This window comes from Neophocaena asiaeorientalis, unplaced genomic scaffold (genome assembly GCF_003031525.2).
Source record: "Neophocaena asiaeorientalis asiaeorientalis breed wild unplaced genomic scaffold, Neophocaena_asiaeorientalis_V1.1 scaffold473, whole genome shotgun sequence".
NCBI classification, from domain to species: domain Eukaryota; kingdom Metazoa; phylum Chordata; class Mammalia; order Artiodactyla; family Phocoenidae; genus Neophocaena; species Neophocaena asiaeorientalis.
Window position 1 is genome coordinate 718,246 of NW_020174935.1, and position 25,307 is coordinate 743,552.

The 25,307-nt window shown below is 52.9% G+C and overlaps 1 protein-coding gene and 1 long non-coding RNA gene across 4 annotated transcripts in view; both read left to right on the top strand.

Moving 5' to 3' along the window:
- The first annotated feature begins 6,411 nt into the window (after window positions 1-6,411).
- LOC112410848 (uncharacterized) lies at window positions 6,412-17,237 on the top strand. 2 transcript variants are annotated; one of them, XR_003005507.1, is made up of 3 exons: window positions 6,412-6,560; window positions 15,258-15,340; window positions 15,953-17,237. It is a non-coding gene; the product is annotated as an uncharacterized LOC112410848 (long non-coding RNA). The 2 variants fall into 2 exon arrangements; XR_003005508.1 differs by having other exon boundaries at window positions 15,974-16,010.
- An 18-nt stretch (window positions 17,238-17,255) lies between these two features.
- CYTH4 (cytohesin 4) overlaps window positions 17,256-25,307 on the top strand; it is an 18,689-nt gene continuing 10,637 nt past the window's right edge. For both annotated transcript variants that reach the window (XM_024761634.1, XM_024761633.1), the window contains exons 1-5: window positions 17,256-17,268; window positions 18,476-18,542; window positions 20,025-20,143; window positions 21,821-21,901; window positions 23,695-23,807. In XM_024761634.1, the coding sequence (XP_024617402.1) occupies window positions 18,480-18,542; window positions 20,025-20,143; window positions 21,821-21,901; window positions 23,695-23,807 (376 nt within the window). In that variant the 5' untranslated portion in view covers window positions 17,256-17,268; window positions 18,476-18,479. The remainder of the gene's footprint in view (window positions 17,269-18,475; window positions 18,543-20,024; window positions 20,144-21,820; window positions 21,902-23,694; window positions 23,808-25,307) is intronic.

The following is a 25,307-nucleotide window of genomic DNA, read 5'->3' on the forward strand; positions in this document are numbered from 1 at the left end:
GCCACGGGGAGACGGACAAGGGCCAGTGGCTGCCTCCACTGAGGCCCGTTCCACTGTACAACCACGCCCTCCAATCTTTACAAACCAGCGTGACGCTCCGCAGTATCCCCGTTTTACAGATGAGAAGGCCGAGTCCCAGAGGATACGGCCACAGCTCATAGGTGGAGGCACTGAGGTGCAAAGCCAGGACCCGCTGAGCTGCAGGCTGACGCCAGGAAGAGGCCAGTTTCCCAGCTGAAACACACATCAACCCTTCATAAACAGCCTGAGCCTCACCAGTGACAGTGTCGCATTCATTCCTTCAAGAAGCACGCACTGCACACCTACTGTGTGCCCAGTCTAAGTCCCTCGGAAGCAGCAGGGAACCAAACCAACCCAGTGTATTAACTTATCTACTAACAATATTTCCTTATTTTCTGCATTCTTGAGGCTCTGGCATCTGGGGCCTCACTGCTGAGATGTGACTTCCACTGTACCAGGGTTAGCTAATTTCTAGAGCTAGTAAGTGAAGGGGCCTGCCAGCATGAATTTCAGATGCAAACCAACCAATCTTGGGTCCGTATCCCCATCTGCTTCCTCTGTCCGGCTTTACATCCCAGGACGTAATAGTCTTTCCTAGACAACTAGGAACCACCCCGATTGCCCAGCGCCTGCCAAAATTATTCCAACTAGCCAATCCTAACCCTGCTCCATGCTTACCTTGCCTCACCCATTTCTTCCCTGGAAAACCACAATAAAGGCTTTTGTCCATGCTTTCCTCTCACTCTTCCACCCCCTTGACTGGCCCTGTTACCTCTCTGGGTGGCCCTGCATGGCCTGCCATGCCCCCTCCTTTTGGGAACCTGTGCGCATAACAAACAGCCTTTTCAGACAGTCATCTCCTGTTCTGTCGGCCTCACCGTACCTGAATAAAACCAAATCCCAGGTAACATTTTAAAACACCTAGCCAAGGACCTCCCTGGCGGTCCAGTGGTTAAGAATCTGTGCTTCCCAACCTAAGTGTCCATCGACAGATGAATGGATAAAGAAGGTGTGACACATATAGACAATGGAATATTACTCAGCCATGAAAAGGAACGAAATTGAGTTATTTGTAGTGAGGTGGATGGACCTAGAGTCTGTCATACAGAGTGAAGTAAGTCAGAAAGAGAAAAACAAATACCATACGCGAACACATATATATGGAATCTAAAAAAAAAAAATGGTTCTTAAGAACCTAGGGGCAGGACAGGAATAAAGACCTAGACGTAGAGAATGGACTTGAGGACACAGGGAAGGGGAATGGGAAGCTGGGACGAAGCGAGTGAGTGGCATGGACATATAGACACTACCAAACGTAAAATAGATAGCTAGTGGGAAGCAGCCGCGTAGCACAAGGAGATCAGCTCGGTGATTCGTGACCACCTAGAGGGATGGGATAGGGAGGGTGGGAGGGCCACGCAAGAGGGAAGCGATATGGGGATATATGTATATGTATAGCTGATTCACTTTGTTATAAAGCAGAAACTAACACACCACTGTAAAGCAATTATACTCCAAGATGTTTAAAAAAAAAGAATCTGTTCTTCCACTGCAAGGGGTGCAGTTTCGATCCCTGGTCAGGAAACTAAGATCCTGCATGCTGCATGGTGCAGCCAATAAAAGAAAATAAAACAAACAAACAAAAAACACCCAGCCCTGACCTCTGAGCTCACAGAAACGGTTCTGACCAGTTGGTTTTCAAAGCAGGAGGTCCCAGGGAGCCCCAGCTCTACCCGGGGGTGGGGGTGATTCTAGATGGTGTGGCAACCCCACAGGCCAGGACTCAAACCCAGAAGGTGCAGCTGGGTAGCCCTGGCCTCCCCCCATGCCACGGGGCCCACGAACGTGGACACGACAGCCAAAGAGACGAGACCAAAATGGCAGAAAAGGGGACTAGGGGGACCCATGAGGACATGTGTAAACAGAACACTTTGTTAAAGCTCTGTAGTTATACTTTTGAGCAAAAAATGAGACTCCACGATAGACGGAACCTGTCCCAAGTTTACATACGAAGTATCAGATTACCATCTGTTGAAGGGTTGACAAAAACTATAGAGGAGCGGCTCCGAAATAAGTAGAACTGATGTCCCAGGAAGATGACTCGACCACAATAACCCAAAAGTCAGAACCAAACTCCAAGCCAAATCCCAGCCTGCTGGCGGCGACACGGCCACCGGCAGCAGCGTCCTCCGAGCCCGTTTCCTGGTCTGTAGAGCGGGAAGCCGAGGCGCCCTCGGGCGGGGGGACTCCTCTGGCCCTCCCCCGTCAGGCTGCCCCTCCACTCTGGGCCATCCTCTCCTCCTGCCCAGGACCCTCTCCAGTCACAAACGCCCTGGGTCTCTGGTGGCTTGGCTCAAGTGAAGCCACTCCCTTCTTAAAAAGGCCCTCCTCTGCCCATCAGCGAACCCCCACCTCTCACTCCCTTCTCGACACCCCCGTTCACTGCCTCCCCTCCCTCAGCTCCCAGGCCTGTGGCCCCTGCCTGGCCACCTCCCACCCCAGTCACCCGGCTATAACGCAGTGAACCTCCCCCCGCCCCCTGACCTTGCCGGGGACACTGACGACCAACTCTTAAAAGGCCATCATCTCTTGGGCTTCCCTGGTGGCGCAGTGGTTAAGAATCTGCCTGCCCATGCAGGGGACACGGGTTCGTGCCCTGATCCGGGAAGACCCCACATGCCGCGGAGCAACTAAGCCCGAGCGCCACAACTGCTGAGCCCGCGCGCCAAGAGCCCGTGCTCCGCAATAAGAGAAGCCACCACGATGAGAAGACCGCGCGCCGCAACGAAGAGTAGCCCCCGCTCGCTGCAACTAGAGAAAAGCCCGCGCAGCAATGAAGACCCAGCACAGCCAAAATTAAAATAAATAAAAATAAATAATTTTTTTTTTTTTTTAAAGCCCTCATCTTGGGGTCTCTGACCACTCCCGGGTTTCCTCCTGTCTCTCCGACTCCTCCCCTTCCTTCCCTGTGGTGGCATTTCTCTCCAGGGCCCCATGGGTTAATGTCTTGGTTTCCCACCAGCAGCCACTTCCCTGGCCGGGGCCGTCCACCACCCACCTAGATGCTGCAAATACCAGCTGCTCTGTTTCCGTGGGCTCAGTAGTTGTGGCACACAGGCTTAGTTGCTCCACGGCACGTGGGATCTTCCTGGACCAGGGCTCGACCCTGTGTCCCCTGCATTGGCAGGTGGATTCTTAACCACTGCGCCACCAAGGAAGCCCAAGCAAACTTAATCTTATCTGTCCCCATTTTGCAGATGACAAAAATCAAGGCTCAGCGGTTAGAAGTCCACAAAACTGGCAGAGGCTGAGTCAGCATTTGAATCCAGGTCTCCATAGCTCCCCTACTGCCGACTCCACCAAACCCTTTGCCACCCACAGTGAGAGTACCCGCCCTCCCAGGCTACCTGCATACAAGCTGTTAGACATGATCGGGGCTGTAGGGGAAGAGCGAAGGAAGGTGTAATCACCGAAGGCTTCACAGAGGAGGTGGTATTTGAGTCGAGTCTTAGAGAAAGAGATAGTAATAATACTGAACCATTCAACCAGTCCTTCAGACAAAAAGGGAAGTCCCAGATGCCAAACTGTGGCCCTGGGCAAGGGACACCTACTGGGCCTGGCTGTAGCATTAGAACATGTGTCAGTGGTCCCCAAAGCCATCCCCAGTTTCAGCGTTTCACCAGGGAGATTCACAGAACTCGGCATAGAGTCTTACCTGCAGCTGTGCCCTATTACAGCGAAAGGATACAAAGCAGACTCAGTGAAAGCATGTGGAGTGACGTCCAGAGGCAACCAGGCATGAGCTTTCAAGCGTCCTCTTCCAGTGGAGTCACAAAGGAGGCGCTTCATTCCTCCAGCAAAAACTTGTGAAAACACATGAGAGGTGTTGTCAACCAGAGAAGCTCAGTAGAGCTTCCACTCCCCGGGTTTTTACTGGAAGATGCTCGCGTAGGCACCCTCTGCCTAGCACATACCCAAATCCCGGAGTCCCGGGAGGAAACGGGTGTTCAGTACAAACCACACTGTTTGCACAAACAGTTTGGGTCACTCTTACCAGGGAACAGCAGGAACCCTCCTGAAATCCAAGTTCCCAGATGCCAGCCGGGGACCAAAATGCAAGTTGGCCGTTTATATATATGCCTGTATGGGGTTTTTTTTAATTGAAGTATTATTGTTTTACAGTGTGTGTTACCTTCTGGTGTACAGCAAAGTGATTCAGATATAGATATAGATATATACTTTTTCAGATTTCAGTTTCTTTTCCATTATAGGTTATTACAAGATATTGAACATAGTTCCCTGTGCTGTACTGTAGGACCTTGTTGTTTATCTCTCTTACATATGGTAGTATGTATCTGCTAGTCCCACACTCCTAATTTACCCCTGCCCCTCCACCCTTTCCCCTTTGGTAGCCATATGTTTGTTTTCTATGTTGGTGAGTCTGCTTCTGTTTTGTAAATGAGTTCATTTGCATCTTTTTTTTTGGGTTCCACCTATGAGTGAACCATACCCCATATGATACTTTCTTTGTCTGACTCCACTTAGTATGAAAATCTCTAGATCCATCCGTGTTATTTCATTTCTTTTTTTATGGCTGAGTACTATTCTATTGTGTGTGCGTGCATGTGTGTGTGTGTGTGTGTGTATATCACATCTTCTTTATCCATTCATCTGTCGATGGACACTTAGGTTGCTTCCCTGTCTTGACTATTGTAAATAGTGCTGCAGTCCTTTTAAAGAATAATGGTCTCAGACCCACTGTTAACACTTTTCTGCACAGGGAATGACACCTTTCTCTCCATTTCTCTTTTTGAAGTGACCCAAGAAATGGTTTTTTTGTGCCTGAGGCCCTGATGTGTTGAGAAAATTCTAGTTTACCATGAAGATAATGTCAGCAAGTTTCCTAGGAAATAACCTTGAGCTAGGCGAGAACTGGCAGACAGTGGGTGCTGGCGTGGGGGCAGGTTTGAAGAGCCTGAGAGCTCTAGACCAGCAGTGAGTAGGCCCAGCTGCTGGCCCTCAGCCGGCTCCTCACTCAAGTTCCAACTTGGTCAAGCGTGTCCCCGAAAGGAGCCTCAGCTTTCTCTTCTCCATGTGTCTCCATCCTCAGCAGGCTACCCGGGGCAGCTGGGCCACAAGTTTTCTTAAGGCCTCGGCTGGAAAGTCATGTAACATTTACTTCTGTCACGTTCTAGTGGTCAAAGAAAGACAACAGCCCAGTCCGGATTCAAGGGGAAGAGAAATAGACACCACCTCTTGATGGGAAGAGTGGCAGCGCCACAGTGCAAAGGGGTGTGGAGACAGGAAGTGGTGGAAATTGTAGCCAACTTTTGCATCAACCACACCATCTCCCCTGTGTGCCCTTCATTCATTCATTCATTCATTCATCCATTCATTCATTGCACGCTTGACCACCCCTTAGGTTCCCAGCATTTACCAGACATGGGACACAGAGGTGACCTTGTCCTCGTGGGGCCTCGAGACTGGTGGGGAAACAGATGAATAAACCGACATGTGCCACAAAGTTACAAGGAATGAGCATTTACTTTATAGATCTTTCTTTACACCGCACCTTTTTCCATAAAGAATGGGATCAGCCTGCCAGAAAAGGGTACAAGCAATAAAATTATGGATTTTAGCCCCCAAAGAAAATTTAAACCGAAAGCGTAAAGAAGATAGTGTTCATTGAGTAGCCAAGCATCTTACACACATTATCTCCCTCCATCTTTTCCATAACCCTGAGGTGAGGATTATTATTCCCCTTTCGTAGTTAAGCAAACTGAGGCTCATGGCAGATAAGTGACTCACCCAAGTTCTCACAGGTCCTGAGCGGCAGAGCTGAATTACACCGCTGAGTCTGGCCTTAAAGTCTGTATGCTACAACAGAACAGCTGTAAAAGAGCTTCAGATTTGACTGAGCTTCCTGGCAGCCTGGGGGAAAAGGGAAACTGAACATAATGCCCGACTGACCACCAGGCAGGAAAAAGCCAGGCATCTCATTGAGGGGAAGCAAAGCCCTTCCTAGCACTCAATTAATTTTTCTTTGCTCAAGGGAGAGTTGATGAAAGAGAGCTTGTGGGGTGGAATCGATTGGGCTCAGCTTGGACAGTCCAAGTTGAATGATCCTTCAGCTTATATGCAGGGAGGTTCTGTCCTCCAGTAATCATCTTCCTCTGGGGGGTGTGTGTGTGTGTGTATCTGTGTGTTTGTGTTTTTTTCTCTGTGTCACCATCTTTCTCTTTTTATCCCTCTCTGTCTCTTTTGCCTCTGTCCCTCCCTTGCCCACACCCAAAATGCAAAGAGTCCCCGCTACCCAAAACTCTGCTGGTTTTTAGGAAGTGCTACGACATCAAGAGACTACGCACCAGACCCCAGCAGGACAGGACTTCCTCCCCACACTGTGCTGGGCGGGGCAAACGGGAAGGGGCCTGTTGTAGCTGAGATGACGCATCCCTGCCTGAGCAGCAGCTGGGTCAGTGGGCCACAGGAGCACAGGCCACCTTTCCCCGGGGGCTTCAGAATGGACTTGTGCCACCCAGGTAAGCACCTGGGCCGACCTGTCAGTTTCCTGTTCTGTAGAATGGGGATAATGGTGCCTGCCTCACAGGAATCGGTGTGTAAATAGATATAACACAGATGGGACATGCAGAAGCAGGCAACAGATATTTATGAGCTCAGGCTAGGTGCCAAGCTGTGTAGCATATGCTGGGAGTCCCGCGAACGAAGCAGGCATGGCCCCTGCCCTCATGAGCTTACGCTCTAGAGGGGGAGACAGACAGTAAATACATGAATGTACTATGTCAGGTGGTGACAAGCAGAATGAAGCCCAGTAAATTGAGATAAGGAAGATGGGTGGCTGGAAGTCCTCAAGAGGAGACACCATTTGAGCAGAGACTTGTGGGTGGGAAGAGAGTGATCCATGTGGGTTTCTGGGGAAAGAATATTCCAGGCAAAGGAACAGCCAGTGCAAAGGCCCTGAGGTGGGACTGAGAAAGGTTGTTTGTGTTAAAGATGATGACGTCTGTGAGAATGATAACTGTCTGGGTGGCACAAGGGCCCTGCAGCCCGTTTGGCCTCTGGTGGGTGACAGTGGCCTTTGGGGAGGCTGAGGGCACCACTTTTGCCAGTGGAGCGGCCAGCAGGGGACCATGGCTGAGACCCTACCTGGTAAGCAGGAGAGGAGGCTGTCAGTTGGTACAGGAAGAGGACAGGACTGTGTTGTGTTGTGTTTCTGTGAGGCCGAGAGGAGAGCAGCCAAGTCTCTGTGCCCTGCATCTCAGAATGTTCCAGCATGGCCTGGAACTCCAAAAGACAAGGGTTGCCAGGAGCTGTCCAGTTCCCCAGGTCCAGATGACGTGAACCCTGTTAGCCACAGACCCCTTTCTTCAAACAAAACCTAAAACAAAGCAGTCTGAGCCCACTCACTTGGCCTCCCCTCGCCCCAAGTGTTCTGGGGAACACAGAGAACCAGTGATCCATTTCAACAGCCCCCATTTTCAGCTGGAACAAAGGAGGCCAGGAGAGGGACAGTCTTGCTGAGGCAGGATGACTCCCCACCTCCAAGCTCCCTGTCCAATGCTCTCTCCCCGAACCCCATGCTTCTCCTGGGGGCTTTTGGGGGCAGGTGGCTCGCGGACTGTACGGCTCGGTGAACACATCTTAGGGGCAAGTAGGGACGCAAGCGGGGACCCAGGAGGAACAGTGCCTGGCTCAAGGTCACTCAGCAGATACGAGGGTGACAAGAAACAGTGAAGTAATCCCCCCCACACTGCCTGTCTTTCCACCGTTATTCTTGGGGTCTTCGTGTACAGAAGTCCTTAGGGTGGTTGCACCCATAATGCAAAGAAGAAACTGAGGCTCACAGAAGTGAACTGGAGGAGAGGACGGGATTGCCCAAAGTCGGGCGGCAAATAAGTGGCAGAATAAGGACAAGATCTGAGAAGAGCGAGAGCCCCAGTTGAGCCTGGGCTGTCAGGGAGGGGAGGGGCGAGGCCTCGCAGGGAGGCCAAGAGGTGAGTCACTGCTTTGCTCCAGGCTGGTCCTGGGACGACAGGGATTGAATGGAGTCACTGCAGGCAGTCTCTTGGGAGATGTGAGGACTGCACTGATCAGTTCATCTACTCATTCATTCATTCAATAAGCAGTCCTCTGGTGTGCAGGTCCTGGGCTGTGCAATGCTAGAGACAGCAATGACCCAGCCACAAGCCCAGCCCTGAGGGAGCTGCTGGCTCGGGAATGGGGGAAGGGGGAGAAAACCCTATAGGACGGTGACCCAGGGCAGATGTGCAAATGGGCAGCGACCTGCAGCCTGGGAGAGAGCGACTCTCTCTACCCGGGGCAAGGGAGATCTGGGAAGACTTCCTGGAGGAAGTGGAGGGAGGGAAGGTCATTTCTCTGCTACCCAGACTGGGTCTTACTCGGAGCTCCTTCACAGCCTGGTGACTTGCCCTCTCTGAGCTCCGATTTGTCATCTCTAAGTGGACACCATCATCCTGGCCTCACCCCGGGGAAGTGGGGAAAGAACAAGGATTTGGAGTCAGCCCGACCTGGCTCAGATCTCAGCTGTGCACCAACCTGCCAGTGGTCATGATGGGCCTCTTCCTTCTGTGGGTTTCAGTCTCCCTGCTCATACAATGGACAGGATGGTGACAAAGGGGCTGCCTGCCCTCCTCCAGCTGTGGGTGTCTGACACCCAGAAGCAGGTCCCCTCCCCCTAGGTCTGCCGAAAAGCTGAGAGGTCCAGGCAGCAAAGCCCCAATGTGACCAAAGACAGCCGCGGGGCTGGTGCAGCAAGACTGCAGATTAAAAATAGAGGCAGGTGGGTTGGGGGAGGAAGCCGCACGATTTGATGCGCCTGCAGGCCCTCTGGGGCTGGGGCGGGGTGCAGCTCTGCTAGCCGCCCCCCATCTCAGACCCCCTCGCACCCAGACTCTGAGAAGCCTCCGCCTTTAGGGCCCCAGGATCGCACCCTCCTCCTGCCCTGGAAAGGGGAAGCGGGGCCAGCTGTCCTGGAAGCCAGGCTGCAAGCAGATTTCTAAAAATATGATGGGAAAGAGGAAGGACAAAGGGGAAGTAGAGAGGAGCTGGGGAGATGGCCGGGACGGCACCTGGGCACACTCAGCTGGCCTGGGCACGGGGTGCGGAGGGCAGCCCAGCCACGGGGTGTATGGGTCGGTGTCCAAGGGCGGCCTTCACGAGGTGTGGGAAGCACGGCCCGGCGAGGAGTAAACAGAGCTCACGGTGGTGGCGGTGGTTACCATCATTTTAATACCTTCGTGTTTTTTATCATTATTGTCACTATTATTATCATTAAAATCCATCTCCCATGAGCAGCACCAGTGCCTGAAACTCCATCATCGCTAGGCTTGGAGTCAGTAGTGACCCCCCTCAGGCTGTGTGCTTGTCACCCTCCCTGCACCTCAGTGTCGTCAGCTCTGAAATGGAGAGAAATCCCCAGTTTTAAACAAATAGGTGAAGGGCTGGAAGACACCCACCCCCCATGCACCACGGGATGACTGCCACAGGCTCCGGGCCGTCAGCACTGTTTCAGGGTTCAGATGTACTCGGCCAGCTGCCACCTGTTGGGGTCAGGACCTGACAGAAGGGGCCAGTGGACTGAGAGGGTTCAGGAATGCGCCTGTCAAACCACGAAAAGAGCTGCATGAAAAAAAAGACAAATAACCCCTCTCTACCCTCACTCCAACCCACTCTCCCAGGACCAAGGGAAAAGCACTTTCCCCAGCTCTACCATGTCGGCCTTGTTTTTTTTGTTTGTTTGTTTGTTGTTGTTGTTTTTGGCTGTGTTGGGTCTTCGTTTCTGTGCGAGGGCTTCCTCTAGCTGTGGCGAGCGGGGGCCACGCTTCATCGCGATGCGCGGGCCTCTCACTATCACGGCCTCTCGTTGCGGAGCACAGGCTCCAGACGCGCAGGCTCAGTAACTGTGGCTCACGGGCCTAGTTGCTCCGCGGCACGTGGGATCTTCCCAGACCGGGGCTCGAACCCGTGTCCCCTGCATTGGCAGGCAGATTCCCAACCACTGCGCCACCAGGGAAGCCCTTGGCCTTGTTTTATTTCTTACCCCAAAAGAGAAAGGGGCTCAGACTGTAGACATCATCCAGCATCTTGTCTTCATTCTCCTTGGTGCTCAGCCATGGTCAACATTTCTGTGTCAGAATGTCCAAGCTTAGCGTCTTGATGGGGTTTTGATGATTTGCGCAGAGATACCTGGCTTCTGAAGATCCATGTGAGGGTTGTGGCCTCGGAGCCCCAGATGAGTGTAAATCACAACTCTGCCACCTTCCAGCTGTGTCCCCTTGGGCAGGTCACTTAACCTCTCTGAGCTTTGGGTGCCTCATCTATAGAATGAGATTTAGAAATACCTTCCTCCAGAGCTGTGGTCAGGATCAAACCAGATAGTGGATGGCAAGAGCCTGGAGCCCCCAGGGCCTGAAGCACAGTAGGTGCTCAACCAGCATGCCTTTCCTTAGCCAACAGCTTGGCTTGTTTAGGAAGCAAGATCCCAGAACTGCTGCGGGGATGGGAAGGAGGTGACGGAGGTGGGGTGCCCAGACGGAGCACAGGAGGGCCCCTGAGAGGAGATGGAGACAATGAGTAGGAGCCGCTAGGCAGAGAGGAGAAGGAAGGGCATTCCAGACAAGGGGGAACAGCATGTGCAAAGGCCCGTGGAGGGAGAGAGCGCACTGGAACACGTGAAGGGCAGCCAGGAGGCCTCAAGCCTGGGGCAGGGGCGGGCCCCATGTGAGATGAGGGTGGGGCACCAGCAGGTCTGATGGACCCAGTAAGATTTGGGGGTTTTATCCCCAGGACAATGGGAGGCCATGGGAGGGGCAGAGTGGAGGCAGGGAGACTTCGGGAGGCCCTCCGTCATCCAGACAGCGGAGTCCAGGGTTGTGGGGAGGGTGGAGGCCATGGAAACAGAAAGAAGGTGGACAGGGCTTGGTGATGGACACAAGGATGAGAGAGGGGGTGTGTGTCAAGGTGCCTCCTGGGGTTCTGGCTGGGGTATCTGGGGGGCCATTCCCAGAGCTTGAGAACTCAGGAAGAAGGCCAGGTTGATGGGAAATTCTAGGAGTTCCGTTTCAGTCACAGTAACAAATGAGCGTTGGTCAGGACACAGGGGGATGGAAGGGTCTGAAGCTCGGGGAAGGGGTTGGAGCTGAGGGTATGTGTGTGATTTCTTGGCCTAGGAGGGGAGAGGGGGATTAATGAGACCCCACGGGGAGAGAGGAGAAGTCGGCCTGGGACCCAGCCATGGGATCCACATTGGGGATTATCAATAGAAACACGGAATTCCCACCCAGCTTCTCTCCAACAAGCACCCTGTCTGGAATCCATGTGGCCTCCAGCAGCAGGTGTGCCCTGGGCCAGAAACAGGCCTTCAGGACACAAGCCCCAGCCAACAGGAAAACAACGAAAAGCAAACAAAACACAAAAGTCTGATCTTTCGCCCCAAAGTCAACTAGAGGTAATTGAGTTTTTCCACCGTGGAACTCAGCCTCCCTTCACTCCTGACAGAGGAGTTCCGGGTCCCAGCCTCTAACGCTGCCTCCCTTGCTATGGCCCTGCTCCTGTCTCCGTGAGGATGGCCCCTCACTCCTTCTGTCCCTGCATGTCTCCAAAGGCACGCAGAATCCACCTCTCCTGGGATGGAGGCTTAGGTGTCGGCAAACTAATGTTTTGATCCCAGCACTGCCACTTCTTGGCTATGTGACACAGGGCAAGTCACTTCACCTCTCTGACCCTCAGTGTCTTAAACTGAGAAAGATCCACTTGAAAGAGTTGTGAAGATTAAATGACATGATTTACATGGAGCTGCTGGCATAAGTGTTTTTGAATTTAGAGGTTGATGAGACTCTTGCTTTGTCCCCTGGTGTAAGTGCCACCTCCCCTCACCCCCCAGGAAGCCAGGATCTCTAGACCTCATAGTTACAGGGACAGAAAGGAAAACTCCCAAGTGGGTCACTAGAAGGATGGTAGCACTCCTATTCCTTCCTTGTTCCTGAATCCCAGGAGATTACCTCTCGGGGAAAGAGCACCATCTAATGGTCATTGATTTAGGGTGTAGAGTTCATCTTGGAGGAGGACGCTGCATCCAAGCAGGATATCATCTCCAAGCCAACACCTCCGCGGCACCTTCCATAACTGCTCCATCGTTCCATCAGGCCAGCATCCCCTGGTGGTGAAACGTGTAAGAGGACCATTGCATCCGGCCACGTGCCCCTCCCACACCTCCCTTACTGTAAAGAGGGTCGTCCTTTAGTCTCATGTGACGTGTTGCAGTGTTCTGGGTCAGCAGATCAAGCCCTTGGACAGTGGTGCTGGCCAAGACCCTGTGGGTGGGAAAGACCACCATATCCGGAACAAGGGATCCAATGTAATCGGTTTGCCACCAAGTTGCTGTTTGGTCTTCTCAAGAAACAATGGGTCTCTGTCGCTGGCAGGTCTGATATTCAGCAGTGGTGGTAGCTTGGAGAGCCTGGGTGAGCGGGTCCACGCAGAGCCTCCACAGAGGCCACATTCATTCGTGTACCGTTGTACCAACACTGGGCTAGCCAGTCAGAGACTCGCTGGTGTCAACTGGCTGAGTCATTGTATCCGCCTGGTGATTTAGTGCCTCTCCTGTGGTGGCTGCTTCCTGGGGAACATTGGGGTGCTTTACAAAAATCTTCATACCCTGTGCCCACTCCCATAGGGCCACCCACTTGACTCTTCCCCAGAACCTCTCTGCTCCCAAAATTCCTTCTTTCCTTCCTTCTGACCGAGAAGTCAAGGCATCTTCTACTGCCCATGAATGCATGTATATTCTTACTTCATGCCGCTTCTCTTTCCACGTGAAATAGACCAGGTGCCCTACCCAAAGCTCTGCTCGCTGGGAGGACTTCTCACCACTCTCTCTTGAACACCTTGAGCGGGTCTGTAGTTCAATAGCTGTCCAGTTTTACTTGTACACAAACACTGAGTCACCCATCCTGGAACCGAGTTCAGGCATTTTTCTCCTTTGTCATGAGGTCACAAGGGACCCATCCATGAAGACATAGTATGAGCTGAGGGACCTGGTACAACAGAATGACAACAAGTGGATGACATGAGGGTCTGGGTCACCTGTCCCTGGGGCTTCCTGGAGCCTTCTGTCTCTGCTCGCACCTGTTCCTGGGTGAACAACTTACAAAGGGTTGCTGTTGGGCTCACTTGACTTCATGACTTGGTGGGTCAGACCCATCTTGTCTGCTTGACAGGGGAATCATTACCATTTACACTTGCCACAGTGTTGCAGGAGCCTTCCTTCTGGGGGCCTGGCCTCTCCTTCGGTCAGTAGGGCCTGGAATCTAAAACCTGCTCAGGTCCACAAACCAGGCAAGGGCTCTTGGGTTTTCATGTAGTGACTGCCCTTTGGGAGGGGCGTATCCTTGGGTGAGGCAGCTCCATTTGGGCTGAGGTAAGTTCCTGAGGAGGGACTCAGCTGTGAGTCATCAGGAGGCTACACACACACACACACACACACACACACACACACACACACAGCAGCTGAGGGAGTGGGTGCCTTGGTCCTGAGGGGGAGAACTGGGTGACACAACATGGCTCCCATTATACGTGTGTTGTACCCTTCCCATATGTCAGATCCTCACTGAGTGTTTGACAAAATTCAGATTTTTTTAATCCTGACCACCACCGTCTAGGTTATGGTTCATGCTTCAGAGACAAGGACACTGGATAAGTTGAGTTTCAGGTGTGGCAGATGTAACAAAAAGACTCAGAATAGCAGTGACTGAGACATTCTCAAAACTTATTTCTCTCTCATTGAAAAGTCCAAGTGGGTAGCTGGTGGAGGTGAACGTGATGACTCTTCTCCACATGGCTGCCCAGGGCCCAGCCTCCTTCTAGCCTGGTGCTCTGCCACCTCAATACCCAGCTAACATCTCAAAGTTCAAGACGACTGCTCAGTCAACAGGAGGGGAAGTAGGGAAAGGGACCTCTTGATATTCTCTGCTTTTATTTGGAAGAGATCATATCTGTCCTTGCAAAACCTTTAAGAAAGGTGGCCAGGCGCTTCCCAAAGCTACGACTTGAGAGTCGAGAGGATGTGGATGGGCAGACAGGAAAGGGCATCACGGGGCAGAGGAGATGTAGAGGCAAAGGTGGAGAAGTAAGACAGAGTAAGCCTGAGAGTTAGACCATTTGGGGGGCAGTGAGGAGCAGGCAGGCTGGACTGGCAGGCTCTTGTTGAGAATAAGGGGAATAAGGCTGGCTGGCTGGATGAGGACTTTTCCCCCTATGGAATAAGGATTCCATGGAGATTTTGACCAGGAGAGTGTTATGGATGGGACAGGAAGGGGGGTGGGGGTAGAGGTAGGTCAGCTGACCCAGGTGGGGGAATGGTCATAGCACATTGCCAGAACATTGGCACACCTGTGTCTCCTTTAACTCATTTCCAGGTGACGAGGAAAGAACTCAGACTTTGTCGTCATCCCAACCCAAGTCCCACCCTGGCTCAACAATTTGTCCCTTTGGGACCCTGGCCAGGTCACCTCACTTCTCTGAGCCTGAGTGTCTGGGGCAAGCACTGTGAAATGTCCCCCCAAATTCAGTTTCCCCATCTTACATAGGAAGGATATCAGGACCACCCTATTAAAGGCTCATTACCCAGCCTCCCTTGAAGGTAGCTGTAACCGTGTGGCTACATCTGGCCAATGGGATGTGAGGCAAAATGATCACCACTTCCTGGTCATACAAACAAATGAATAAATGACAGATGCGTGATCCAGCGAAGAAGTAAAGTTGCCACAAAGGATGAATGCCTTCAGCAAGTGTTGCACTGAGCACCTGCTATGTGTCAGGCTCTTTCTAGGTGCTGAGGATACAGCAGTGAGCAAAATTGTTGAAGTGCCTATTCTCATGGGGCTGAGTGGAATGAGTAGAACGCAAAAGATGCAAGTAAACAAGATGGCTTAGGGAGTCTGTACCCAGAGGGGCAGAAGAAACATAAAGCTGGTAGGAGGGGAGTGTGGGGAGGGACTGCTTTAGACAGGGCAGTCAGGGAAGGCTTCTTGGAGGAGGCGACATCTGAGCCAAGGCCTGGATGAAGAGGGCAAGCAAGTCACGGGTTTCCAGAAGGAAGAGGGTCCTGGGGAAGTGAGAGCTAGCTGGGGTGGCTGGAGCCGAGTGATGGAAGGGAGGGCGGGGAATGAGCCAGGGACCACCAGTTCTTCTCTCTCCAGACCCAGGGGAGCTGAGCAGCGGGGAGGCCGAGGAACTGCAGCGGATCAAATGGCATCGGAAGCAGCTTCTGGAGGACATCCAGGTGTGCTCACACTCACTTACAAATACACATGCTCTTGTCCACCCACACGTTCGTGCTGACACACCCTCAAACCACACATACCCACAAGCAAGCAGTCATGCGTGTTCGCACACCTCCTGACCCAGCCTGGGCCAAGAGCGGGGCCAGATTCCAGCCCACATGTAGCCTCAGCCCCAGCCCCCAGGAGTGGGGCAGAACAGAATTCCCAGGGGAGTCCCCACTCCTGGGTTCAGTTGCTAGGGCTCAGAGAGAGCCAGGAGAGCAGGGGAGAGAAAGGGAAGCATCAGTTCAGCACCTACTATGTGCAGAGCCCCACCTGTATGGCCTCAGTCTGGTCTCATCTCCAACCCGGACCTCAGATTCATCCCCCCGAAAATGTAGACCATTCGGTCAAGATAACACCATTATCTGCCCAGCACTTGTCAGTTCACCAGTTTCTCAGACATTAGCTCATCTGATTCTCAGCAACCTTCTGAAACAGGCCCTGCTTCTGCTCCTGGAGTGTGCCACCATGCTCGGTCCTGCCCCTGGGCCTTTGCACCCACAGTCCCCTCTGCCTGACACTCTCCTAATCCCTCCTCATGGCTCCTTCTTCTCCTGGTTCATTCTCAGCCCAGATGCCTCTCCTTCTAGGGGTCGCCCTGTCCACTCTGGCTGTAGTTGGTGGGACCCCACTGCCCATCCCAACGCGTGTACACCTAAGACTCCAGAGAAAGACGAAGGCACAAGATGACTCCCTCAGCAAGTACTTACCATGTGCCAGGCTCTTTCTCGACCATTACTCTGATCGTCTTCTGCATGGTCCTTTCATTTGCCCCATGATCCAAAGTCCAGTGGGGTGAGCTCCATGTAAGGAGAGCCTGGGTCTGTTTCCCACCCCTATATCCCGAGTCCAATAGTCAGAGCATAGTAGGTACTCAGTTAATACTTACGAGTGAACCTTCATTTTATTTGTGGGGAAGCCACTCAGTGACTTGGCCAAGTTCACATGGACCGGAGCTGACTGGGCTCAGAAAGAGGCTCCAGGCCCCATGCTGCTCCTGGGCCCCAGGACAAAGCCCTATTAGGACTACCCCCATCCCAAAGATCTTCAGGGAGGTGAGGGAAGGCAGGGGTGCCTTTGGGGGCTCTTGCCGCTGCCACTGAGTTAGGGAGTCTCCTCTACCACTGGGCACCTCCCGCCAGGTCAAGATGGAAAAGGCTTGGGGGGTGTCAGGGAAAGCAGAGGCTTGGAGTCAGACGCTGGACCTGTCCCTTCACCTCTCTGGGCCTCCGTGTCCTCTTCTGTAAATTTCACTGGAATTGCAAAGTCCCTGAGAAGAGGTCCTGTGCCGTCTTGTACCCTGTTGGCCCATAGCACCTGGCTCGTAGTGGCCACAGAGTCTAGGGAGCGGGACAGGGTAAATGGATGGATGGAGGGAAACCAGAGAGGAGCTGGGGCCTGATCATTGGGTGAGAGTTTGTACCTCCTGCCTGGCCACGCAGTAAGGAGCCATGGATGGAGTCTGAGTGGAAAAAGGGCCGGCACCAAGCTGTGCTTCAGAAAGATGGCAGCTGGGCGGGGGAGGGCTTGTCGGGAAGCTTTGGCTCAAGGGTAGGACACTTTTCAGCAGCAGAGGTGAGAGATGGGAAGACCAGAAATAGAGTGGGGGAAAGGCTAGGGACTGGGGACTCCCTCACCCCACGAGAGGAGCCCCGGGAGAACTAGGGATAAACAGAGGCAAGAAGTTTGGCTTGGGATTTTGAGGATATGAGATATTCGGGAAAGGGATCCACCAGGGGGAGGGTCCCTTAGTGGCAGCTCAGGACAGAGGTTTGGGAATCACGCCTGGAAGTGGGAATGGCTGTGTTTGGGGGCAGGTGGGGGTCGTGAAGCCCTTTCTGTCCCAGGCTCCGCCCCCTGACTCTATCGAGACAGCAGAGGAGAGGTGAGGGGCCCGGCAGGGGACCCTGGGAAGCTGCCACAGTGGCTTCCTGAGGACGTCACATGCCATGAGTGAGAGTGAATGAGCCCGGGCCCTGGTGAAATCAGGGGTTGGACCCCCAGAGGGGAGGCATAGGGGGGTGAAATAGGAACAGGGCGGCCCTGACACTCCATCCCGTGGTCTGGTCTTGTCCTTGCTTCCAGCAACCCCTCTGTTCAGCAGCAACCCCGATCTCCCACCTCCTCCACCCAAAGTCTCTCCCAACCCACCCTGACCCAACCCCTGACCGATCGCTGGCCAGGAGCATCCTGGGTTGGGCCAGGGAGAGGGGAATTTCAGCCCCAAGTATGAGGATAAGGAAGCCAGAGGCCTTACAGGGACAGGAGCCTGGCCTGTGGCAAGGCCGAGGCTGGTCCACCTCACTCCACCCGTAAAGTGTCATCACCCCACCCCTTCTATAGGAAGACTGCCCCTGGCTCTGTGACCTGCGGTCGGTCCTCCCCTAACTGAGCCTCCGTTTCCCCACTTGTACAATGAGAAGGTTGGTCCCTACATAATCCCCTAGGGCCCCAGGGCACTGACTCCTCCATACGGTGTCCCAGGAGATCCCCACCCTGCCCCTGCCAGCCTTCAGTTCTCTGACGCCTCTGATCTCCACCTTCCTAGCCCGGACACGTGCACGCACTCACGCCCACATACACACGTGCACTGCCCCCGTGTCTCCAGGCCCAAAAATGACAACAACATAACATTTACACGGCACCTAATGCTAGCTATTTTCAATGCTTTAACCTTTCAACAGTGCTTGTGGGGGCAGGTGGTAGAGTCACCGCATGCTACAGATGAGGAAACTGAGTCCCAGAGAGATGAGTGGGATTTGCACCAGAAGCCTGGCTCCAAAGCCTGTGCTGTTACCCACAACCTCCCTGTTATCTTGCTCCCCCTCTAAACACGGGGCCCCTCTAAATCCCCCCCCCAGGAGCATCTCTGGCTCCTGAGGCCACAGCTCCAGAGCTGGGCCCATTGGAAATATGGTCTTGTAGCTCAGGAAGGGGCCCAAACCCTGCATTTCTCACGTTCTCCCCGGTGATTCCAGCCCCACTTGGAGGCCCTTAGGGAATACTGGCTCTAGCTGAGGGAAGCGTCCTCGGGGATTGGAGGGGTGTCCTGGGGTCCGGGGGCGTCCAGGCTGATGTCTTCCTGTCTACAGCCGCATGGTCCAGAAAGAGAAGGAGCTGGGCATCGGGCGCAAGAAATTCAACATGGATCCCGTGAAGGTAGGCAGTGCGGGGGCCGAGTCAGGGGGCCGGGAGAGCTGCATGCTGGGGCCCTCCACGACGTCCTCTTGTTCCCCCTCAACTGACACAATTACCCACTTTACAGATGAGGAAACTGAAGCCCCGCCGGGCTCAGCATCTTATCCTGCCCCACGCCTGTTATGGCTGGGGGCTCCGCCACCCCACAGCATAGTAGCTCCGGGGCATGAGGTGGGAGCCAGGAGGATGCGATGGGGTCTGTGATGTCTGTCCACCGCTCTGTGAGTTGGACTTTGGGCAGTGGGGCCCTTAAACTCTGGGACTCAGTCTCCAGAAGTGTCTTCCAGCCCCTCGGCTGGGGAGCCAGTCCTGAGATGCTGGTGTGGAGCCCTGAGTGCTCAGGGCTCAACTACGCTCTAACCCCACCCCCACTGGTCTCAGAGCACCCCCAGTCCCCACCCCTCGCCCAGCCAGGTGGCCCTGGGCTCCTTTCCTGTAGGAGCCGGGACAGGAGGAAGCCACAAGTTGACACACGGAGGTGGGGTCAGGGAAGCCACGGGGTCCCTGGAAATTTACTGCTCTCTCTTAGAAGGTTGCCTCTTCCCCATCACAGGCCTCCCGTGTCCCAGTGGCACAGCAATCAACCCCTGCCCCCATCCACACGGACCACACAGACCACACACACACACGCGCGCGCTAACTCACTTCCTACCTGATCCTGCCTGAGCGCCCCTCAGGGAGGGGCCCCTGAGGGATCCCCTGGGCCATCTGCCTGTCACTCAGAGCCCTCCACAACCTGTCCCCGCTCTCCTAGCAGCCTCTTCTCCAAAAGGAATAGGGACTCGAAGGCATCATCACGGAAAACCAGACACCAACCCCTCAAACTCCTAAAATTAGATGACAGACTTCCATTGCCTGGGTTGTGGGGAGAGATGTCTGAGATATTGTCAAATCAGAAAATCGGGCGAGGCACACTTCCATTTTCACACAGAAAAGGGAGGAAAGGACCACCAGGGAAACTGTCTACCTCCGAGTGGCAGGACTGAGCAACTTCCTCTCCTTTTGACTGAGCAGTTTTTTTCTAATTTTTATACAATGGACATAGATTACTTGTAAGAAAAAATGAAACACTATGTTTAAATAATATGAATTTTAAGGGGGACAAAAGGAAGGGCTGAATCATTCAATCTTAAAATTATAAATTCATAGAATCATCGAAGCATATCATCAAAGAGTGTCAGACTGAAGGGCACTCTGGGGAGCACCTGGCATGAACCTGGTTCATGGCAGGAACCCCATCTCTCTTTGCACGTCTCTGCTGATGGGGAACTCACCACCTTACGAAGGCAACTTCTATTAAGGAGGGAACACAACTTCCCAGAACAAGCTGTGCCAATGCTAGAATGCCAGGCCCAGGGCTCTGGCCACAGAGGCTCTCTCCCTCCCTCCTCCCAGGCCAGCTGCTGGGCGGGGCTACTCACGGGCTCTGTGTACCACCTCCAGGGCATCCGGTATCTCACTGAGCACAAGCTGCTGACCCCTGATGTCCAGGATATCGCCCAGTTCTTGTACAAGGGCGAGGGCCTCAACAAGACGGCCATCGGCACCTACCTGGGGGAGAGGTAAGGAGGGCGGGGCCTTAGGGAGGTAGAGAATGAGGGTGTGCAGGTGTGCACAGGTGTGGGTGAAGGGATTGTGTGTGCAGGTAAGTAAGGGAATGAGTCATGTTAGGAGAGTCATAACTCCTGGGGTTCAGCGGCCTAACTGATCACATCCCTCCAGACCCTGAACCAAGGGCTGCCTGCCGGCCTTCATTCCTTCCTTCACTCATTTAGAAAACAAGTAGATATTTTTAGTATCTACCGTGTACCAGGCAGTGTTCCAAGCCCTGGATTTATACCAGTGAACAAGATAGACAAAACTCCTGGTCGGGGGGGCGGGCAGGGGGATTAAATTGGGAGTATGGGATTAACAGATATACACTACCATATATAATAGATAAACAACAAGGATTAACTGTGTAGCACAGGGAACTATGTTCAATATCCTGTAATAAACTATAATGGAAAAGAATTGAAAAAAGAATACAGATATATACATATATATGTATAACCAAATCACTTCGCTGTGCACTTGAAAATAACACTGTTGTAAATCAACTATACTTCAGTTAAAAAAAAACAAACCACTGGACGTCCAGTGGTTAGGACTCGGCACTTTCACTTCCACGGGCCTGGGTTCAACCCTGGTCGGGGAACTAAGAGCCCACAAGTCACGCGGCACGGCCAAAAACAAAAACAACACAAAATCAAAAAGCTCCTACCCTCAAGGAGGTACATTCTAATGGGGAAGGCAGATCCCAAAATATGTAAACTAAGTTAGAAAATTATAAGTTCTTTGGAATACAAATAAAGCAGGGAAGGGAGATGAGAAAGTTCTGGGAACCATGCTTCGAAGGCTGTGGACTTTAAATAGTTGTGGACACAAAGGGTCTCACAGAGAAGGTGAACTTTGACTGAAATTTAAAGGAGATGAGCAGTGCAGCTGTGGGGCAAGAGCATTTTCAGGCAGAGGGAACAGTGTGTGCAAAGGCCCTGGGGCAGAAGCTGCTTAAAGAACAGCAGGCTAGTGAGACTGGAAGAGAGAGAGGAAGGAAGAAAGTAGTAGGTGACAAGGTGGGGATCCCTGAGAGGGTTCTGGGCAGAAGAGTGGTCTGAGGGGACCCTTCTGGCTGCTGGGTGGCAGATAGACTATAGGGGACAGGCGTGGAGCTGGGCCAACGAGCCAGGAACCCTTCCCCCAGGCTCCCCGGAGGACACTCTCCTTCTAAGCAAGCAGGGAACCCAGGTGGCAAGAAGGGCAACGCTTTCTGATTTCAGATCAGGGAAGGGGAAGGAAAAGGGGGTGGGCATTTTCTCTTGATTTTACAGATGTGGACACTGGGGCTTGGGGAGGTCAAGTGGCTTGTGTGGGGTCACCCATGAAGGAAGTGACAGAGGAAGGATTTGACTCAGGGCAGGCCGCTCTGAAACCAGAGCTCCCCTCCTGGGTGAGGACAGTGCTGATGAGCCGTTGCGGGGTGGGGCGTCTGCTGTGTGTGGGAGGACATGGACGTGCACACGGGGGCGGGGGGGACTGTGATGTGGGCTCAGACAGATGTGAACAGACCAGATGGTGGCTGGATTCAGAAGGAGGACATCTCTCCCCTCCTTGGCCTCCCCCACCTCAACCGCCCCCCCGGAGGTGGGTGCCAGCAAATGCCCGAGTGTGTCCCGCCCTCCCTTCTGCCTCCTCGCCAGGGACCCCATCAACCTGCAGGTCCTCCAGGCCTTCGTAGATTGCCACGAGTTCGCCAACCTCAACCTTGTCCAGGCCCTCAGGTGAGTGGTGCAGGGGGCAGGGGCCTGACCCTCGAGGGTGGCACGGCAGGAAGGGTTGGGGCATCACCATCCACATGGCTAACAGCACAAACAAAGCATCAGGAGAAAGAATGAATAAATGAGGGAACTCCCTGGCGGTCCAGTGGTTAGGACTCAGCGCTTTCATTGCTGAGGGCCCGGGAACTAAAATCCTACAAGCTGCGTGGTGCGGCCAAAAAAAAATTTTTAATAAATAAATAAATAAACTTAATTAGTGACATTATCCCCCACATAGAGCTGAGGTTAGATGAGATAATAGGTGTGGACTGCCTGGATCAGTACCTGGCTCGTTACTACTACTACTATTATATTACAGCATTATTATAAAATAATATTAAATCATAATCATTACTACTTTTATGATGCCGTTCCCATCCCGCTGCTCTCTGCATTAGTGCTTGTTTTACTTATTTTAATAATGCAGCTTAGTATGTACTGCATTTATTATTACTTATTATTTTCTAATTAGGATATTATTGTTGCTACTCATTTTTACAACAATGGGAGGCATTACAGTACATGCTGTAGGAGCACAAGCTCTGGAGCCAGACTGCTCAGTTCATATCTTATCTCTGCTACTCACCCCTTGGGAAAGTCACACACACACACACACACACACACACAAAAAAAAAAACCTCTCCGGGGCTTCCCTGGGGGCGCAGTGGTTGAGAGTCCGCCTGCCGATGCAGGGGACGCGGGTTCATGCCCCGGTCCGGGAAGATCCCACATGCCGCGGAGCGGTTGGGCCCGTGAGCCATGGCCGCTGAGCCTGCATGACCGGAGCCTGCACTCCGCAACGGGAGAGGCCACAACAGTGAGAGGCACACGTACCGCAAAGAAAAAAAAAAAAAAAAAAAACCTCTCTGTGCCTCAGTTTCTTCATCTGTAAAATATGGATACTAACAGTACCAACCTCATAGGGTGACGAGGACTAAATGAGAAAATGCTTAGAACTGGTCCACCGTCAGTGCTTAGTAAGTCTTGCTGCTGCAGATGATGCCTGGAAAATCAGCTCCTGAGTGGGGGCATTTGTTCTGGGCTTTGATGGTTGATTAGGAGTTTGCTAGGCAGAGAAGGAAGAAGCCACCAGCATCTAAGCAATGTGGCCTTCCCTTTAACTCCCATGCTTTTTAAAGGAGAGGGGTAGGTTGGGAGTCTCCAACATTCATTTGTTCATTTATTCACCTGTTCATTCTTTCACTCATTCAGCTAGCCTTTACTGAGCAGTTACTGGCTGTCCCAGCTCACCAGGAGATGTGAGAGGAGCAGGCACTGCCCTTGCACTTGGGGAACTTAGTTGGAAGCTGTGGAAATCATTTACTTCTAAGAAAGGGATGCCCAGCCAAGGGAAGACACTCCCCCAGGGACCCACAGTCAAATCCCAGGGCCCAGTGGCCAGGCGGGGAGGGGCCTCAGAACCCGGGAATCCACAGGGCTAAGGTGGACTGGGCCGCAAATGGTGCTGGGTCTCAGATGGGCAGAGGGGTGTGCCCGCTCAGCTCCTGTATTCTAGAAGAAAAAGCATTTCTTGGATCCCTCCTGCAGTCTTGGTGCTCAGAATAACAAATTCCCCTGACCCCACCCCCACCCCCCATGAGCCTAGATGACAGGTGCGGAGTCTCTCATTTACAGGATAAAGAGACTAAGCCTGGGAAACACAGAGCAGCTTATGGCGTGGGGGGATGGGGTACCCCCTAAGCCCCCTGTTAGAGCCTCCCCCACCTCCACTGGCCATGGTTCTGTTCTTCCCCCAGACAATTCCTATGGAGCTTCCGACTGCCAGGTGAGGCCCAGAAGATCGATCGCATGATGGAGACCTTTGCCACCCGATACTGCCTCTGCAACCCAGGTGTCTTCCAATCCACAGGTGCCAGTGTGGGAGGGGACCCTGCCAGACACAAATCTGCCTTCCAAGGCACCTCGGCCTCTCTACCCCCTCAGGTCTCTCCCAAGCACCCAGACCCTGGGAGCCCAGATCCCCTCATGAACCCTCACTGAGTTCCAACAACTCTGTGCCAGGCCCTCGCTGGGTGCTTGTCAGGCAGAGCTGCCTCAGGGCATGATCCTTGGGAGAGAAGGCAGGAAATAATGGCACAGGGTGCTAAGGCATCAGTGCCTCATCTGAGGGCAGGGATGGGGGAACTCAGCGTGTCCAGGCTGGCTTCCCAGAGGTCCTGAGGTCTGAATGGGGTTCTGAAGGATGAATAGGAGTTCTCCAGGAGGTCAAGGGGAGAAATGGCCTTTTAGACAGGAGTTCTAGTTTGAGCAAAGGCACAGAAGCATGAAACAGCCTGAGCAGGGATACAGGGCGCAAAGGGGTATAGAAAGATATCAGCAAAGCTCAGTCCCCCACATCCCCCAACATGGTGGGCGAAAAGTCATCATGGCAGGCTTATCCTGGCCTCTTCTCTGGGTCTGAAGATACCATAGCAATAACCAAGTCCACATATTGAGCACTCCCCATGTGCTAAGTGCTTTACCCATGCAAAGTCATGTAATCCTTACATCCACTCTACAAGGTCATCCCTGCAGAACACAGACTCCGAGAAGCAAAGGGAGCTTTTCAGCAGTATATCCATGGGCAAGTCCTACAGAGCATTTGCCTACCTTGTAGTTATATATAAATTAGGGATTTGCTTGTTTGTTATCTGTCAGCCCCACAAGTCTAAATATCTCACAAGGATGGGGACCATACAGATTTTTTCACCAGTGAATCCCCATTCTGTAGCACTTAGGAGGTACACAATAAATATTTGTAGGAAGGAAGGAATTTTAAAGCACCAGATTTGAATCACAGTCTCACTACTGAAGTTCGTGACCTTGGACATGTAAACTCACTCTCCCCGTGTCTCAGTTTCCTAATCTGTAAAATGATGGTGGTAACAGTGCCTACCTCATAGTGTTGTCAAGGGCTGTAAAGAGCTTAGCACAGGGCAAGCACCAACATTAGTGCCACTGCTACCAGAGGGAGAATTATCGATGTCCTAGAACATGAAGCTACTTCAAAGTTAAACCTCCTAATATTGCAGATGGGGAAGCTGAGGCTCTGGAAACTCAGGTACTTTCCAAGGTCAACCGGAGAGTTGGGGACACAGCTGGACTTCCCTGGCTCTGGACCCAGGGCTTTAAAACATCATAGAGTAGCGATCACCTCCTTCCCAAACGCTCAGCCCAGCCTCGCTCCCGAGCACGTGAAAGTCTGAATAATGGAACAGGAGCGCGGCTCCGGGAGCCCCACAGTGCTAATAAGATTACCAAGTGGCACGTGACGAAGCCCTGAACGGTGTTGCCAACAATAAGCATCCTCTGAGTTCCAAGAAGGCAGAGAACAGAGTGGGCAGGAGAGCTGGGAGGGCTGGGGGGGGGG